Source organism: Neurospora tetraspora (genome assembly GCF_033439725.1).
Source record: "Neurospora tetraspora strain CBS 560.94 chromosome Unknown B0H65scaffold_11, whole genome shotgun sequence".
Classification (NCBI taxonomy): Eukaryota; Fungi; Ascomycota; class Sordariomycetes; order Sordariales; family Sordariaceae; genus Neurospora; species Neurospora tetraspora.
This window is the reverse complement of record NW_026944393.1, coordinates 441,999-459,687: the sequence shown is the minus strand read 5'-3', so window position 1 is coordinate 459,687 and position 17,689 is coordinate 441,999. Positions and strand designations below refer to the sequence as shown.

Here is a 17,689-nt window from a genome sequence, read left to right as displayed (position 1 = left end):
CTCTAGTGGAGTCAATAAATGCCAAGAAACCACAATAGCCTCAATTTCGGCCAAGCTAAGCAACTTGCCATGCATGAAGGACGTGATGCTTCCTCAAGGTCCCCTCGTTTATCTCGCTGCACTGCACCGTCAAGTCCGCTTCTTAAGGTCTGTTTCTAAGGGTTGTCATCAACAACAAAGTAATTGGCTCAATGGTCTAGTGGTATGATTCGCGCTTCGGGTTAAACCCTCATGGTATCCATGAATGTGCGAGGTCCCGGGTTCAAATCCCGGTTGAGCCCTTTCATTTTTCCTTTTTTTTTGTTCGACTTCGGCCGTTCTTGCCTTGGCTAGAACTACTGGTTGCATGGGATTTGGAACGCTGGATGAGTCAGGTAGGCCGATCTGCGTTAACTCCGCACTGCAAGGAGCGAGGTCCGATGCTCCTTCTGTCTGTTTTTGTTGGGCATGTCGGACTGCATCGGTCGTTGCTGCATGCAGTGGTCTTGGGCCAGTCGTCCCCCACCTGGTTGACCATCTCATTTCTTCTCAAGGTTCCAGGGGGCATTCGGCATTCTTTTCTCCCTTCTTTCTTCCTTCTATTTCTTTTTACAATTGCTTGATCTCTTAATTTGCCTCCGACAAGCCCTCTCTATTTGCATCTTCCTTGGATAGCTGCGGTGCGATTTACCTTAGTAGAAATATGAGAGTGGGTGGGTTGCCCGCCGGACTGACCCAGTGGTGCAATCTCACAGAATAGTGTGTACCAGACGCGAATTCCCAATAGGGAACTCGCCTACCGGCTGGGACTACCACAGCGAAACCCAGCATCCCAGGGCCTTATTCTATAGTGCAAAAGAATGGTGCACCTTTTGGTGCTTCTTCTTTTTCTTTTTCTTTTTCTTTTTCTTTTTCTTTTTCTTTTTCTTAGTGGTGATGCATCTTCTTGGTGGTGCATCTTCTTCTTGGTAGTGCATCTTCTTCTTGGTAGTGCATCTTCTTCTTGGTAGTGCATCTTCTTCTTGGTGGTTACGGTTACGAAAATAAAGTTGCACAATCAGGATTCGAATGCAAGATTTGAGTAAAAGATCAATTTTCTATCTGCGCGCGAGGCGACTTGGGCAAAAGACCATTTCTATCTAATCGAAGAAGGTGCTCGAAGTTGATGCTTATAGATGGGAAGGTGCTCCCTCTTCTAACTCTTGGCGGAAGTTCTTCAACTTTTTTGGGATTCTTGGGGTCTTTGGGAGCTTTTGGGGTATTGGGTTTTTAGCCGATCCTAGGAGTCTCCTAAGGACTGGGAGAGTCCGGGGAGCGACTTCAGTACGGGTTTATTGTACAGATCTCCCTATATAGTGGCTACCGTAGGTACGAACCACTAAGGGAACTCACGCCCGGTCCCCGTTGTTACGACCCAGCAACTCTCATTTGCGCACTAAGGTATTAAGAGAAGTCACCCTTTCCCCGCCATTCACCCGGATTTGATCGAAACTAACAAAAAGCTGTTCAGGTACTTGCACTATCACGCCCACCACCTAAGGTCCAGTCAATCTATGAAGTTATCGTCTCCTCCTACGGCCCCAGCCCGTATGCCGTTTTGCCCTTGCCAACGCTTCTAAACGTTCACCTATCCAAATCCGCACATACAACGAGTAGTGCTCATTCAACATCCATTGCTCGGGCGGGACTCTCGTTTTGATTGGAAAGGAAGGCCTAGAATCTCGTGCAGCTTGCAAAGCGCCGGCTGTATTTGAGTCTTCCACTTCCCATCGTCCCTCTCGAAGTCATCATCATCGTCATCGGGGCGTAATTCCGTCCGTAAAATAGCCAGAACATAACGTGCTCCGAATGGCTTCTTGTCTGCATTTGCGTATGCGACGGCGGTCCTCAGAATATTTTTGATCGTTCGTCCCTGATACCTAGTTACTGCTGTTAGTGGCACTTCGAAGCTCTTGCTTAGGGCACGGCGACTTACGTTGACGCCCAAATGGCCAAGCTGGCCATATATTTCTTCATAAGAAAACCTACCCACACTCACCCCCAAAACTATACGCACCCTTCATACCCTATCTAATAGCTAACATATAAAAACCGTCATTTTATATAGTAAAATCGCGTTTTCTTATATCTTTTAATATCCCTATTAAAATCGCCATATATACTAAAACCGCCAAAGTCGTCAAATTTTCATAATGTTAAATACAAATCTATTCTCTTATTTATCTATTTTTTATTTATTTACTTAATAATATCTACTATTTACTCCTCGTCGTTACTAATTACAATAAAGTTCTTCTTACTACCCTCCCTTTCAAACTAAATATTAATAGGGTTACGATCGCTCTCGTCATTAGTGTAACCATCCTTATACTAAGCCTAATACAATAAAGCATCCCAATCCCACCTCTCGTTATTAATTTAATAACGATATCTCTTATACCTTTTAAACTCCTAAGCACTCTTAATATTAAATAAACAGCGGGCATGTTCAATATACTTATTAGTAAAAAGACTACTATATAATATAATTTCAATTATTTATTTTCTATATATATATAAGCGAATAAAATTAACTTCCTACTTTACTTTTAGCTATAGTTCTAAATATTTAATACAACTTCTATACTATTCTAACCACTTTCTATCCCTCTCGAAAGTAATAATATATAAAGGCTTTATGTTATAAAGTAGCCGCCTTAAGAAATAATATGAGGAGTAAAGGAAAATATAAACGGCGGCCTCCTTTTACTCCTATACTTGTTGAATAAAATAAATTTACTACTCTTCGTCTATAAAAGGGGTTAGCATCCCCTCTTTCCTCAACCTCACTATATCCCTCTTATTAAAAAGGATAAAATACTCCTCTAAATCCGACTCTTAAAAGCTATATCCAATCTCTACTCTATTAAAATAAATAATATCGTCGTATAGGATTATAGGAGGTAGCTACTCTCTAACGGGGAACGAAGATTACCGTATAAAGAAAGGGGAAGAGGACTTCGAAACAGGGAGGGATAGAATATTAAATAAAACAAAGAGCCTAAAATCCGATTCAAAATTAACCTCCTCCTTAAAATTAAAAATAATAATATAATTAATAATTAGAATAAGCTCTTACTAATGGGACTAAATAAGTAAGGTAGGCTCGCTTAGCTAAGTTACTTTCTTAATTACCTTCTTAAACCGTTAGGATTATTAAAATCGCTAGGATATAATTATGTTTACAATATTAAAAACTTCGATATTATCGTCCAATTTGTACTATAAATAATAATAACGAATGAAAACGCTAATAAATATAATATTCTTTAATTTCCCGCGCAAATTAACTAATTATTAAAATAAAATAATTTAAAACCGTATAATCTTCTATAATTAAAATTATAAAGCGCCCTCAATTAGCGATTGTATTATAAAACTATAATTTTTACTAAACAGTCCCCCTTTATTACGTAAATAATTTTTAAATACCGCCTTAACTAATAATTTAAAATATAAATATTTATTTACCGGATCCTATTAAATAGATTAATATAAAATATATCGGGAAAAACATAAAGAAATTTACTTTAATCTAATTTAAATACCAAAATAAATAATAATCTTCCTTAGTAACTGATATATTTAATTCGCCAATTAGCAATCCCATTATATATACGTAAAATAATTTATATTATTTCTTAAATATATTAATATAAAGGGGTAAAAGTTTACCCTCGACCCTCCTACCCTCTTTTATAAAGGGGAATACTATAAATAATTAATAATATTAGTAATTTAATATATCGAAAACCTATAAAGAAAGTTCCAAAAAATAATTACCTAACTACACACTATTAATCCAATTAACCTGCACTCTTAAAAACGATTTATTACTCGTTACTTTATAAAATTTATATTAGTTATTAATATACTATAAATAAACCGAATAGAAATTAAAGAGGCTACTGTATATTAATACGTAATATAATTTTAATAAATTGTTATTAAACTTATTAAAGGAAACAATTCTTTAATTATAATTAAAATTATTTATTATATAGTAACCAACCTAATAACACTTATTAAATATTTACCTAACTTTAATATATTTAATAACGAAGGGTAATTAGAATTCCCTAAATTTTATAATAAGAATTTTATATACTTTTTCAAACTTATCGATAGTTAGTATAAATTATATATTACTATATAAAGAATTACCCTATATATATATTAGTAACCTCGTTTTCAATAAAAGGAAGGAAAATAGCGGCCATCCTTATTATTATATAAATTAATTAATAAAAGTATTAAAACTCTTTAAAGTTATGGGCGTTAGTATTATTTTTAATATTAATACCCCTATCGTTCTCGTTACTACTACTTTCTAAATTAAACGAATTTAAATTAGAATTATTATTATTATCTTTATTAAAAAATTACAAATCATCATCATCGTCGCTATTACTATTAAAAAATCATTACTTTAACGCCTCTGCTTCTTCTTAATTTATTCGATAATATTATAATTAATATATTAAATACAACGTTATAACTAACAATTAGAAAAATATTATTCAATACGCTAATTAGCTATTTATCGCTATTAATAATAAAAATACTTAATAAAGCATTTTTTAAAATATTAGTAACGTATTTAATTTAAATAGCGAAATAACCAAATCCAATTTTCCCCTCCTTATTAATCGTAATTTAAAATATAAATATAAAAATATTTATATAAATTGAAATAATACCTTATACTAAAGGGAAATAATAATAATTAATTTTATATATCGCGTTAATAGAAATAATAAAAAGGGATTGCTTCTACATTTTATACTAGCGCTCGAAAACCTAAATAGTATTAGAGAATATAATCTTGCCCTCGTCCTCCTATTCGATATAATAATAAATAACTTCATTATTATTTTCTAAAACTCTTACGAATATTTACGTATTTTAATACCCCTCTTAAATTACCTTCTTACATTATAATCGTATATTATAAAAATCCTTATATGTAACGAAGTAATTAGAATAATAGTCTTTATGAATAGAATAAATAAAGTAGATAATAAACTCCTTTCTTTCGAATAAAATATTAACCTAAAAGGTTGCTTCAATATCTAAAATTAATACTTTCTCCCGCCAAAAAAAATAGCTATCAAAATTCTTAAATAATAAGTAACCTTCGTATATACCTTTAGTAACCGTTATAATCTATTTCTAACTAATCGTTGCAATCGTATTAACTGTTATTCTAAATAAGTATTGCCTAGTAATCTTCGTAAATATACGAAAGCGTTTACTACGTAGGTTATTAGACAATTATTTATAATACGAAGTATAATCGTATTAATAAACGTAGTGATTAATTATATTATATATTAGGTACTTCTTATTTTTAATCCTATATATTTAGGATTGTAAAATAATAATACTAAATTAGTAATAATAATAAATAATAGCGAAGTAGTAATATACTTTATTAAGGGTATTGAAGGGGAATAATAGTTATAGCGGGTCGGGGATAATCTAAGTATTGCGATTAAACGAGGCGTTTAATACGAAGGTAGCGATCGAATCGTTCGATTTATAGCGACGGTGTAACGGGTCTGAACGAGTATTGCACAGCGAGCAGTCGTATAAGGTTGAAATGCTATATTTGATAGAGAAAGTAAGAGAGGAAAGATTATACTAGAAGGGTATAGTCGAAAGAAGGTTTTATACACTTGCGTACGGGCTAGGTAATTATGCGGGTTTGGCCAACTAGAGGGCCCGCATCCTTATTAATAAGGCAAGTACCTTATCAATAAAGACAATACGGTTTGGTAATAGCTAAGTTTAACCCCTAGGCTCTAGCCCTATAATATTACCCCCCTGCTCCCCTTTAGGGAGCACTATACAGAATATTTCGTAGCTAATTATACGAGAAATAATTAAAATCTAATATAATTGTACCTATACTATACATTCGTAAAAGGGGAAAAAATTAATAATATTAGAAAAGATAAGATTTCTCTATTTAAGCCCCTAAATAAACGCTATACAATTATTTGCCTACTACCCGAATCGGTAATACCGTACCCGCCATTACCTATATAAAATTACGCTTTAATTAAAGTAGTAAGATTAAATTAAGGGATATTTTTAGACCTTGTCTATCTAGGACCCTCTTCTACCGTTAAATATATTTATACCTAGGAAGTAGTTAGAATTAAGGCTATTACCCAATACTTTGTATTATTCTGCTTCTCTTACTAATAGGAGCCTTATCCTTACCGCTATAAGAATAGTTTAGTAGTCCTTATGCTTACGAAATATAATATTTATTACCTTCCTACGGTTGTATTTTATAGTAAATTCTTTTAATAGAAATATGCGTAGAGGGGTGGAATGAAACTAATTAGGTCCCTGATTAGTAGGTTATATTTAAATAATTATAGAAGTCCTTCCTTTACGAATTTGCAAACCTCCTTCTACTGTAGTTTTATTAGGGTATCTTCTATTTACCGATAAGATAATTATTTAGTCCGAATATTCCTCTTCTTTATAATCGTTGCTATTATAACTGCTTAAACTCCTACCGGGTTGTATTCGAACGTTATTTATTTTCGTTTTTTACTTATATTATTTGAATTAATAAGAATTATTCCTACAGTTTATATATTTACCCTTTTTCTTCTATTTATTTTTCTACTTTTAAGACAGTAACGAAGGTTTTATTACCGAAGTATTAATAGAGGTATCTATAGCATTACCCTTATTTTTAACTAGGGTATACTTTGAAGATGACGAGGAGGTAGTAGCTAAAAGAAAAGTATTATTATTAAGACGACGAAGATATTTTAATAATTGAGAATATTACTTAGGTACGTCGGTTCGGTCGGAGAGGCGTTACTTCTAATCGTGATTTAAAGTAGCGGTTAATTAGTTAATTTTAGTAGGTTCTAATTATAAGTTAATACGAACTTGGTAAAATATTTTTTTGAAACGGGCGAAGAAAATTGCTATTAATTCGCTTAATTTCTAACGGAGTTGGTAAAGCTCTTGTCCGGCCCTCTTAGCGGCGTTGGGGTCCCTATACGTAAGCTTAAGTTTATTAATGAGGGTAGCCGGCAATTATAATATAAGGGAGTTAGCGAATATAACGAGTAGTTTTTTAATAGTAGGTAATAGGTAGGCGAATAGACAGTAGAATTACGCTTCTATATTATTAATAGTAAATCTATTTATATAGAATTTAGCTTGCGCGCTTAAAACTTAAATTTCGAATTCTTCTTTATCCCCTAAAAACTTTTCTCATTAGAGAGGTACTAATTTCGGAGCGGCGGGTTTCGAAATAAGTTCGGTTAGTAACGTTTAGAAGGCAGCCGTAAATTACTATAAACGTTCTTAGGGATCCTAAAATTAAGGAATCGCGAGGAAAGCGGTTAGTACTATTATCGAAAGGGACGGGGGTCTAAGTAATAAGCGGGAGGATAAAAATTTCGTTATTAGAAGAAACAAGAGTAACGGGGAGAGAATTTTTTAGCGTACCTACGAGACAAGGGTAATGGTATTAACTTAAAAAGAGGATTAAATATAATATAACGGTTCCAAACGAGTATTATATAACGAGTAATTATATAAGGTTGAAATGCTATATTTATTAGAGGAAGTAAGAGAGGAAAGATTACACCAGAAGGGTATAATCGAAAGAAGGTTTTATATACCTGCGCACGGGCTAGGTAATTATACGAGTTTAGTTAATTAGAGGGCCCGTATCCTTATCGATAAGGCAAGTACCCTATCGATAAGAACAATACGGCTTAGCAACAGCCAAGCTTAACCTCTGGGCTCTAGCCCCATGACAGACGGCGAGGAAATATCTATATAAAATCTATTAACGATAAGCAAAGGGCAATTAATTTAAAATAATATAATATACTATTAATTAAATACGATATAAGGTTATAATACAATTAAGTATAATTGTATAATATTAATCGACTGCTAAGGTAGATTGAATTAAATAGATTGAAAAAGCAAAAGGTATTCGAATGGCTATAGAATGTTACGTATATTAGAAATACGAAATTTTGCGGCAAAAATAGAAGTTTCAAATATAGGTATTATATGTAGGCTACGGACTGGCGTGGGCTGTCAGGGTAAAGGTTTACTATAGGGGGTAAGTGCGTATAGTTTTGGGGGTGAGTGTGGGTAGGTTTTCTCTTCTTCATTCCATAACTCATCCCTTACGATTGCCTTGTTCGCTTTCAAAAGGCTTCCCATATTTGGCTTTGAGCTACTGAGGTTAACGCAGGGTATGATATCGTGACGTGAATACGTGACTTGAAGGCGTTATCGAAATCCTTTTTCCTGCTGGTCGTGAGGAACAGCACACCTTGAAAGTATTCAAGCATTCTTAGAAAGACTTAGGCTCTGTTAGCATTTGCCAAGCGGAATTATTAGAGAAAACCTACCCACACCTATACATTTCCTCCATGCACCCATAGTTTTAAGAGTTAGGGTCCCTGGCACTCTGTAATAGGCTATGATACTTGATATCCAAAAGCCTACTTTTAGCCATAAAATTTCGTCCTTTCAATACTCGTCATATTGAATATCATTTCAGGCACTCCGTATTCTAGTATTGAATTCTTAAGTGCACGCGCGTAGTGTAAATCCTTTTGTCAGATTCCGTATTCCTTAATATTCTGCAATCTCCTTATCCCTCGTTACTACTAATTAAAAGATTCCTTTTACCTCTTCCCTCTTAGATAGAAGGGGTACCCAATAGACTATAGTCCTCCCCGTTAATACAAATAACGAAGTTATTATGATAATAGAGATCTTGGTGCCCGGTATTGGCAACAGATCGGAAATACTAGGAAACTTGAAAATACCTGCTAAAACAATCATATTATACGACAGCTGACGCGGGTGGGTATATGGGTGCATGGAGGAAATGTATGGGTGCGGGTAGGTTTTTGTTAGGATCCAATAAGGGATCACTTATGTAAGCAGCTAGATAGACCAATCAGGAACGCGCCGCAGTACCGGCGCCGCAGCAGCGGTGCCGTAGAGGCGGCTCCGGGAGCGCCGCAGAGCCGCAACTGTAATAGCGGCGCAGCGGCGCCCTTCTGAAGGTCGGTATATAAGACGGCCTCCCCAGGCCTCTTATATTACGGCTCTTCAGCAAGCAATAGCTTTCACAATCGATCAGTACCTTTTGGCTACTACTACCATTGTTCTTATTCCCAGCGATATACTCCTGTGCTTGTAACGGTTCGTCACAGTTTTCTCAATTATTGGGTGAGTTGCGACACTTGCCTCCGACAATGGCATTCCTGTCAATTTCTGCAGAGTTTCTCCTGCACAAGAGAACATCTGCCTCGTCGAGAAGCGTGACAGCATTCCATCGCTTGGCCAAGGAGAAGATGCTTTCGAGTCTTTCTTCGACCTCACGCACGCGGGTACCGATTTCTCCGCCGGAAATGGAATACAATGGTTTTTCAAGATAGTCCGCAATGCTCTCTTGGCTATAGTTAGTGGGTGTGGCATACCATGCACCTCGCAAACCGCAATGGGACAGAGTACATACCAGCTGTGAGTGTCTTCCCTAGCCCGGGATTTCTATAACTTGTCAGCCGTTCATTCCCGAGAGCTCCCATCCTTCAACCCCAATAGCATGCATGGCAGCGAGAGTTGCGCGCTGTGGCCGTCACGTACCCATGAAGGAGAAAAATCAGCCCTTGACCCTTCCCAGCAATGACATCGTCAAAGACAACGCCTTTGCTCTTGTGTCCCTTGACCAGAGCCTCAACCATGTCCTTCGTCATTTGGTCATGTTAAAGAGATTGAAAGGCCTTTCTATTCCACTCGATATCTTGCAGCTCGTCACTCAGGACCCACCACCACTTTTTGCCTCTCAAACCAAACACGGGAACAAGGGCAGGAAACAGCAACCCAAAATCCTCCTTCGATATGTGCAAGTACCTCATGGCAGCTTTCGCTACGCCATTAATCGTGCTTAGATCTTGTTGGTCGGAGTCGTCGGAGTCAATTGCCATGGAGGATTCAGCGGTTCGGTACGCCATCACATCCTCGACGTCTTCTGGCCTGATTGGGGGTTTCTCGGTCTCTGACTCGGAAGTGTCTGTATCGGAACTAGAGGTACTGTCACGTCGCCGCCGTCCTTTCCGCAACTTGGATTTCAGATTCCGTTCAGGGACCATATCTGTCGAAAGTCATGATCACGTGACGTAGAGCCTTAACTTGAGCCTCAACTTGAGCCTCACTCTCGTATTGGTATATAGGTAGATAAGGGTATCTTAAGGGTAGACGAGGCAAGCGGATATAAAAGGAAGGTAGTTATATCGTAGTTTACTTTCTCTTATTAAATAATATGGCTTTTTTCCCACTCTTATCATATATATTTTAATAAATTATGAGCCCAGCTCCCGCTATACGGCAACTATACTGATATTACGGGCTAGAAAGCTACTAAGCCGCTTTTAATTTAGCGTATCGGTAAATACGTTTCTCCAAATAAACGATAACCTAATTCTAACCCTATATTTTATCCGATTAGAATAAATATATTTATCCTATTTCCCTTATACCTAAAATAACGAAAATAATATAAAAAAGACGGGAAAATACATTAAAAATCGGGTATTTATCCTTTTATTCCAAATATTAGACTACTAATTTTGTTTTATTTAATATTAAATATAGAAGTAAATAACGGACTAAAAACGGGTAAGGGTAATAAGTAACGTAATTATCAATATGGACGTTCTTAATTTAGGCGCTTTATTTAACCTTTAAGTACTATACGTACTATAAAATAAAATAAGTTTTTATAGTTAATTAGAACTATTAAACGCTTATTAGAGTATAGTAATTTATAGAACCCTATAGATACCGAGAGCGATAATACGTTCGAACTGGTAGGGATACTATCGCTAATATTAAAAGAATTTGAGAAGGTAGGGATAGTTAATAAAATCGAGCTACCGAGTAATAGGGATATTTTCAGTATCGAAATTAAATCCCTAAATATTAGTAGTCTCCTAAATTAAACGGAATCTCTATTCTAATTTCAAATATTTTATTTCTATAATAATAATACCCTTATCTATCCAATATATTAAATAAATAATTTTATTACCTTAAATAATATAACTCTACGTATTAAAACTAATAACGACGATTGTAAAGATACTATCGAAGCTATTATTAATTAATTTAATAGGGTTTTAATTCCGGATAAATTTAGAAGAAATAATACTTCTACGGAAAATAGACCCAGCGGTACAATACCGGTAGCCCCGCATATCGTTCCCGTTATTATAGGTCCTTCCGTTGCCTTTAATCCGATTTTTCTTACCGGTATTAATATTAATATTAATTTAAAATTAAACGGAAAGGAGTCCTACAAAGCTTAATATCGCTTCTAGTAGTTTATAATCGACGTTATAAATATTTACAATATTAATAAAATTCACCCTACTGTAAATAAAGTCCCTATCGACTTTCTAAAAGCTTAGAAAAATAAGTGATATTAATATATTAAAATTCTTTCTATAATACTTCATGAATTTACTAAACAATTATTAGAAGGGGAGATAACCGTTATTAGGTTCTTTACTAAAGCTAAAGTAGAATTCTTAGACGAAGGAATTAGGGTACTATAATAAATTTAATAGGAATAAGACAATCTAAAACTTATTAATTTCGATAATATTTAAGCATTAGGTTAGAAGATCTCCTCCCTATAAGAAGAATATATTATTTTTAGCCCTGACTATCAATTGCCCGAAAGTTAATTAATTCTAAAACTATTATAAACGCTTAATTAAAAGTAATATAGTATTTAAAAGACGAGTTTCTAAACTATTTATAATAAAGTACTACCTATTTTTTAAAATATATTACGTTTAGCCGAGGATAAATTTATCTGTATTAGCGCCGAAATAAATGATTATAATTCGGTAGCGATATTAGTAAGGGAGTGGAGTATAATATTAATCCTGCTTATTAACGACCTTCGGAATAAATTCTATATATATTATAATAAGAAGTATTATAATAAGGACGGGTGTTAGGATTTCTACCTAGAATTGAAAAAGGAATACAATGCCCGCAAATAAAGGAAGAAAGATAAAAACCTATTTTCAATATTAATTTTTATAATAATAACCCCGACCTATTAAATAGTTTTTATTATAAATATAGGACTTTCTATCTTATCTTCTTCCATCCCTATTTACAATAAATTGAAAACGAACATCGTATTTACTTTTTACGATATATTTTACAACAGGATAAAAGTACTTTACTCAGTTTAAATATCCTACTTCTTTAATTCGGGTTATAATTAATATATAATAATAATTCGAAATAACTTTATTAATTTTAAGCTATATAATAGCTCTATTACCGGTATTGGCAGCGTAAAGGTTCCTATATTAAGTATTAACGTAGTTAAGAAGAAATATAACTTTAACGGTACGGTTATTATAATTCGATTTAATAATATTCTTTTTACCCTTAATTTTAATATTAATTTAATTTCTATAACCTAATTCCTTAATTATAATACTAATATAATTTTATTTAAAAATTACTAGCGAATCGAAAAAAGCGGGATAGGTATTTAAGTTACCCGCTTTAATAATTTATTTATTTTATAAACTACTGATACTACTTAGTAAATTCTAGTCTTTCATTCGGTTAGCCCGAAGATAAGATTTTAGTACGAATATATAGGGTATTTAGGGGAGGGAAATTTTATTAAAATAAAAAATATAATCGATAAAATAAAAGATACCCAATAATACTATACGTACGAAATATACATTAAAGGCCGGATAAAGGACATTCTATACTATAATAAACTTCGATAAGCTGAATATATATTGAATATAATTTATATAGATATTTGTAATCCATTTAATATTATAAGACATCGAAGTAAATACTATTAAATTATATTAAATCGATAGATATAATAGATTTAGCGGATTATTAGTTATTAAAGATAGGGTAAGGGTATAGGAATTTATTTAAACTTTCATATAAAAGCTAGAAATAAAGGAACCCTGAAGAACAAAGTATATAATTATTTACTTAGTAATACGAGGATTATTCAAAGTACGTAATATAGGGTTATTAGAATGAGGTTATATTGTGTGCAAAAAGAAGAGATGTTGTAAGAGGAAAGGACTGGCTTCCAGCTAGCCGTCTGCACGCAGAAGGTATACTGTGCAGCGAGCTAGGGCACGGGCCACGAGGTAGCCCGAGCTCTAGGCGACAGGACTGGGCATGGCAAGCTAGTGCCTCCATGGCAGCCCAGCTAATCTAGGCTGTCATTACTAGTCTAAGCTATAATATAGGTAAGGTAGGGAAATCTAGGAATTACCCTATCACTTAGATAGAGCTTAAAAATTTAATAATAATGAATTTAATATATAGGTAGCTAAGAGAGGCATACAAATCGAACGGTCTATAACGGAATAATATTAGTCTAATAGTATAGCGGAGAGTTTAAATTTATATGTCCGTAAAAGGTTATTACTAATTATGATTGGAAGGAATATTCCAAAGGAGTTTTAGTTAGAAATCTTTAAAACGGTTAATTACTTTAAGAATCGAAGCCCCTATTTAATATTCGATATAACGCTTTATAAGCTAAGTAATAGGTAAAAATAAAATATTAGTAATATTAAAACTATTAGTATAATAGCTTAATATTTTATTCTAGAAGCAAACCGGAAAAAGATCGATAAAAAAGTAGTTAAGTGTATACTTATCGATTTTGAAGAATATATAGTCTATAGGCTTTTAACGCCAAATAAACGAATAATTAAATTAAAAAAGCGTTAATTAAACGAAGGATAAAAGACGTAATTATGTAAATAATTCCGAATCCGAATTCCCGGACCGGAGCCGATAATATAGCGCTGGATTAAGGTAAATACGTAAGTATAAAAAGTAAATAAATAAATCTATAGGGTAGACGACCTTAGACCCTGGACTAAAGTAAATAATTAATTAGTTAAAGTAGATTAAAGAGTATTCTAGGTAGATTAGGACGCAATTTAGGTAAATAGAAATTTCCCGATTTATTAGTATTAACTTTACCAATAATATAGTCTTTACCTTCTAAAAAATAACGTTAAAGGTCTATTATTACATAAATTGTACTTGTAGGGTAATAGCGTATACTAAATAACTTTTCCCTAAGTATTCTGGAAGTAAATAATAAAGTTTAAGCCTTAAGGGGATATATTATTAGGCCGTAATATAACAGTATAAATATAAATAACGTTATTAATTAATATTTTAATGAAAAGATATTTAGAATTTTAATATCTGTCAAAGGATAGGATTCTCGAATATTAATACCCTATTTAATATTATATATTGTATATTAACGATAATAGTACGGACTTAGAAAGAATAGAACTAATAACGCTAAAGGAAATAAAGTAAAGTTTCTTCTAGAAAAAATAATTAGAACCGATAGCTAATAAATATAAATCTCTTATCTAAAATAGTATATAAGAATTAATAGACGTTATACTAAAAATATAGATTTTACATAATAAATAAGTTTATAAACTTAAATGTAAGCTAAATAATAAGGTTATTAAACGAAAGGTTCGATAGGTAATCTATAGTTTTGAATAAATCGAAGGAGTAGATTATTTTAATACTTTTACTTCAGTTATTAAGTTAATAAATTATAAGATTCTATTTACTATTACTATAGCCTTAGATTTAAAGATAGAATAAATAGATATTAAAATAGCGTTCTTATACGGGAATATAGAGGAGACAATTTATATAGAATAACTTTCTAAATTCGGAAATAGTACTAATAAAGTCTATAAATTAAATAAAGCATTATACGGCTTCAAGTAAATACCAAGAATTTGGTTCAATACATTTACCTTAGTATTGAAATAATTAGGCTATAATCCTATTACTATTAATTGTAGAATATCCTTTAATAACGGTATATTTATAGTTGTTTATATAGATAGTTCACTAATTGTAGGGAAAGATAAAATTGAAATCTAGAATTTAAAAAATACGTTAAATATTAAATTCTAAATAATAAATTTGGGTTTATATTACTACAATTTTAATATCCGTATTACCCGTAATCGACGGGCTAAAATAATTTATTTCGATTAATAGAAGTATATTGATAAAATCTTTATTTACTTCGGTATAATATATTATACTCTAGTAGATACTCCGATACTTATTAACTAGCTAAAGAAGGCCAGGGAAGGATAGTAAATTAAGAAAGTCAAAATAATAATATATTAATTAAGCGTTAGGTCCTTAATATACGTTATATCCGGTACGCGGCTAGATATTACGTACGCCGTTTCCGTAGTTAACCAGTACTTTAACAACTCTATTAAAATTTATTTCTATATGTTAAAGAGGATTTTTAAATATTTTGAAAATATACGTAATATAATACTAATATTCTTTAGAAATTTAAACCCTTTACAAAAAATATTCTAACTTTAATTGGGCCGGGGATTATAATACTGAAAAATTTATTATTAGTTTTATATTTAACTTCGGTAGCAATAATATCAATTAGAATTCTAAGAAACAATAGATGGTAATTCTATTATTAATAAAAGTAAAATATATAGTATAAATATAAATAAATAAAGAAACTATTTGGTTAAAGCGGTTATATATAGAATTCAACTTTAATTTTCGGGGGGAAACTAACGTAGATATAGGGGAAACAAAAACCGTTATTATTTATTACAATAATTAAGGAGCTATATTATTTATATTAAACCCTATATACTATTAAAAGATAAAGTATATCGATATTTAATAATATTTCGTACGTAAAAAAGTTGAAAACGGATGTATTAATTTTATTTATATACTAACGGAGGAGTAAATAATTAATAAATTAACTAAATTATTTACTAAAGATTAATTCTTATCCTTTAAATAAGGATTAGGTTTTATCGATATAAATAGAGTGTAAGGAAGTTTTGAGGTAGGTACGAATATAGGTATTAAACTACCTATTAAATAAGAGTTGGAATTTAGTAATAGTGAAGATAAATATTAATAGACGGGTATAGAATATGGGGGAGTCTCTGTATTATTTGTGACTATCGAGGGGGAGTGTCGAAAATTATAATTACGTAACGCAGAGCCTTAATTTGAGCTTCAATTTGAACTTTACTCTCGTATTAGTATATGGGTAGATAAGGGTGTCTTAAGGGTAGACGAGGCAAGCGGATATAAAAGGAAGTCAGTCATATCGTAGTCTACTTGCTCTTATTGAATGATATGGCTTTTCTCCCACTCTTATCGCATACATTTTAACAATACCCCTCGCAGCGGAGCGCAAATTTCCGACAACCTTTTTTCGGGATGGATCGCAAATCTCCTGCAGGGTTGGGAGACGTGCGTCTTGGGATTTGGCCTTAAAGTCCACCATAACGCGTTCATCGATCTGCTTTGCCGTCAACAGGGGGTTTGCTCCATCCAAAAAACTTAACTGACGCATTTTCCATGACGGTCCGTTGTACGTCTTGCACATGAAGGATGAGAGGTCAACGCCAAGAGCATCGGTAGCGATTCTGACCTTCTCTGCTGTTTCCTTTTCAAAGATTCCCAGTCGGGGTAGTACCGAGCGGGAATCAAGGATAGCCCAGATATCTTCAGTGGGCGCATGCCTGTCAAGGGGGTGAGGAATTCCTGCTTTGTCAGACCCGGTGATGAGCCGTCAAAATCGATTCTCAGCCCGGTTACAACCCAGTAGGTTTGGCCGGTGTGAGTATCGGTCATAGTTGACACGTTGCGGCAGATCCAGCATTCTTTCAAAACCCCGGTGTTGAGCACGAGCAAGCTGTTCGGTGGGTATATTGTCCAGAGGATGTCGTTGACGACCTTTTCTTCTTTCAAAAACCTGTCGTGGTCTTGGATGATGCTAGCCATGAATCCGTTGGGTTTGTGCACAAACTCATCGAGACCTTTGGCGGCCTTTCGCAGATCCTCGTCAATGGTATCATCTTCGGCAAGCGCTTTGATCTCTTTTCGATAAAAGAACAATTCGGAGAAAGGGCTTCTAAGCTTGATCGGATACGTTTGGAAATCGGTGGTTTCGTATGCTTTGGCAGCAATTTCCCGAAACTTGACACAGAGAGGCTTTGAGTAAATCTCCAGCTCGATGCTGACGAGAAGCGATACGTGGTGGTGCTCCATCCATGTGCGACGAAGGACAATGGCATGATTTTCCAGCCCGTCCTCTGGCTTTGCCTTCGCTGAGATCTTTTCCCTAGGCAGAAACTTCGCAGTTGGGAATATGGCGACATCCTTTCCCCCGATGCCTTCAGCATGATATTCTATAATATCAATGAAACCTTTCAACGGGCCGGTTGTTGCGTCCTGTGTTTCGCATCTGTTAGCACTCCGTTACCACGTTCCTAGGCGAGTGAGGTGCAATGATAGTCTTTCATACCTCGTCAACTCGCGGATCTTGTTCACGACCAGCGGTTTGCCCAGTGTTGCCAGTGCTTGAACCGCTAGCGGCAGTTGCACTTGAGGGATAGTGTGTGGGAAGCCTGGTACTATAATCGTTGAACGACATCGCAATCAACTGAGCAGACAAGCAAAAAACTGAGGTGCAGGGTCAAGTCACCATGCGTATTTTGTGTATGGATCTGGTGGAGATACA

At 33.9% G+C, this 17,689-nt stretch overlaps 3 protein-coding genes and 1 non-coding gene across 4 annotated transcripts; 1 reads left to right on the top strand and 3 right to left on the bottom strand.

Annotated features, from left to right (window-relative positions):
• The first annotated feature begins 185 nt into the window (after positions 1–185).
• B0H65DRAFT_t478 lies at positions 186–281 on the top strand. The gene has a single exon. It is a non-coding gene; the product is annotated as a tRNA-Pro (tRNA).
• Positions 282–9,204: 8,923 nt separating this feature from the next.
• On the bottom strand, positions 9,205–9,788 carry B0H65DRAFT_593015 (uncharacterized protein; the record flags this gene model as incomplete). The annotated part of the gene is made up of 3 exons (XM_062831142.1): positions 9,205–9,483; positions 9,551–9,582; positions 9,679–9,788. The coding sequence occupies 3 exons, from the start codon at positions 9,786–9,788 to the stop codon at positions 9,251–9,253; spliced, it is 375 nt and encodes a 124-aa protein (XP_062676551.1). The 3' UTR covers positions 9,205–9,250.
• On the bottom strand, positions 9,768–10,078 carry B0H65DRAFT_481673 (uncharacterized protein). Its single transcript, XM_062827637.1, has one exon. It carries the CDS (start codon positions 10,044–10,046, stop codon positions 9,798–9,800), a length of 249 nt encoding a protein of 82 aa, XP_062676550.1. The 5' UTR covers positions 10,047–10,078; the 3' UTR covers positions 9,768–9,797.
• Positions 10,079–16,261: 6,183 nt separating this feature from the next.
• On the bottom strand, positions 16,262–17,403 carry B0H65DRAFT_437442 (uncharacterized protein; the record flags this gene model as incomplete). The annotated part of the gene is made up of 2 exons (XM_062825311.1): positions 16,262–16,592; positions 16,643–17,403. Coding segments are annotated over 2 exons (1,092 nt in total), but the record flags the coding sequence as incomplete, so codon positions are not given.
• Between the last annotated feature and the right edge of the window lie 286 nt (positions 17,404–17,689).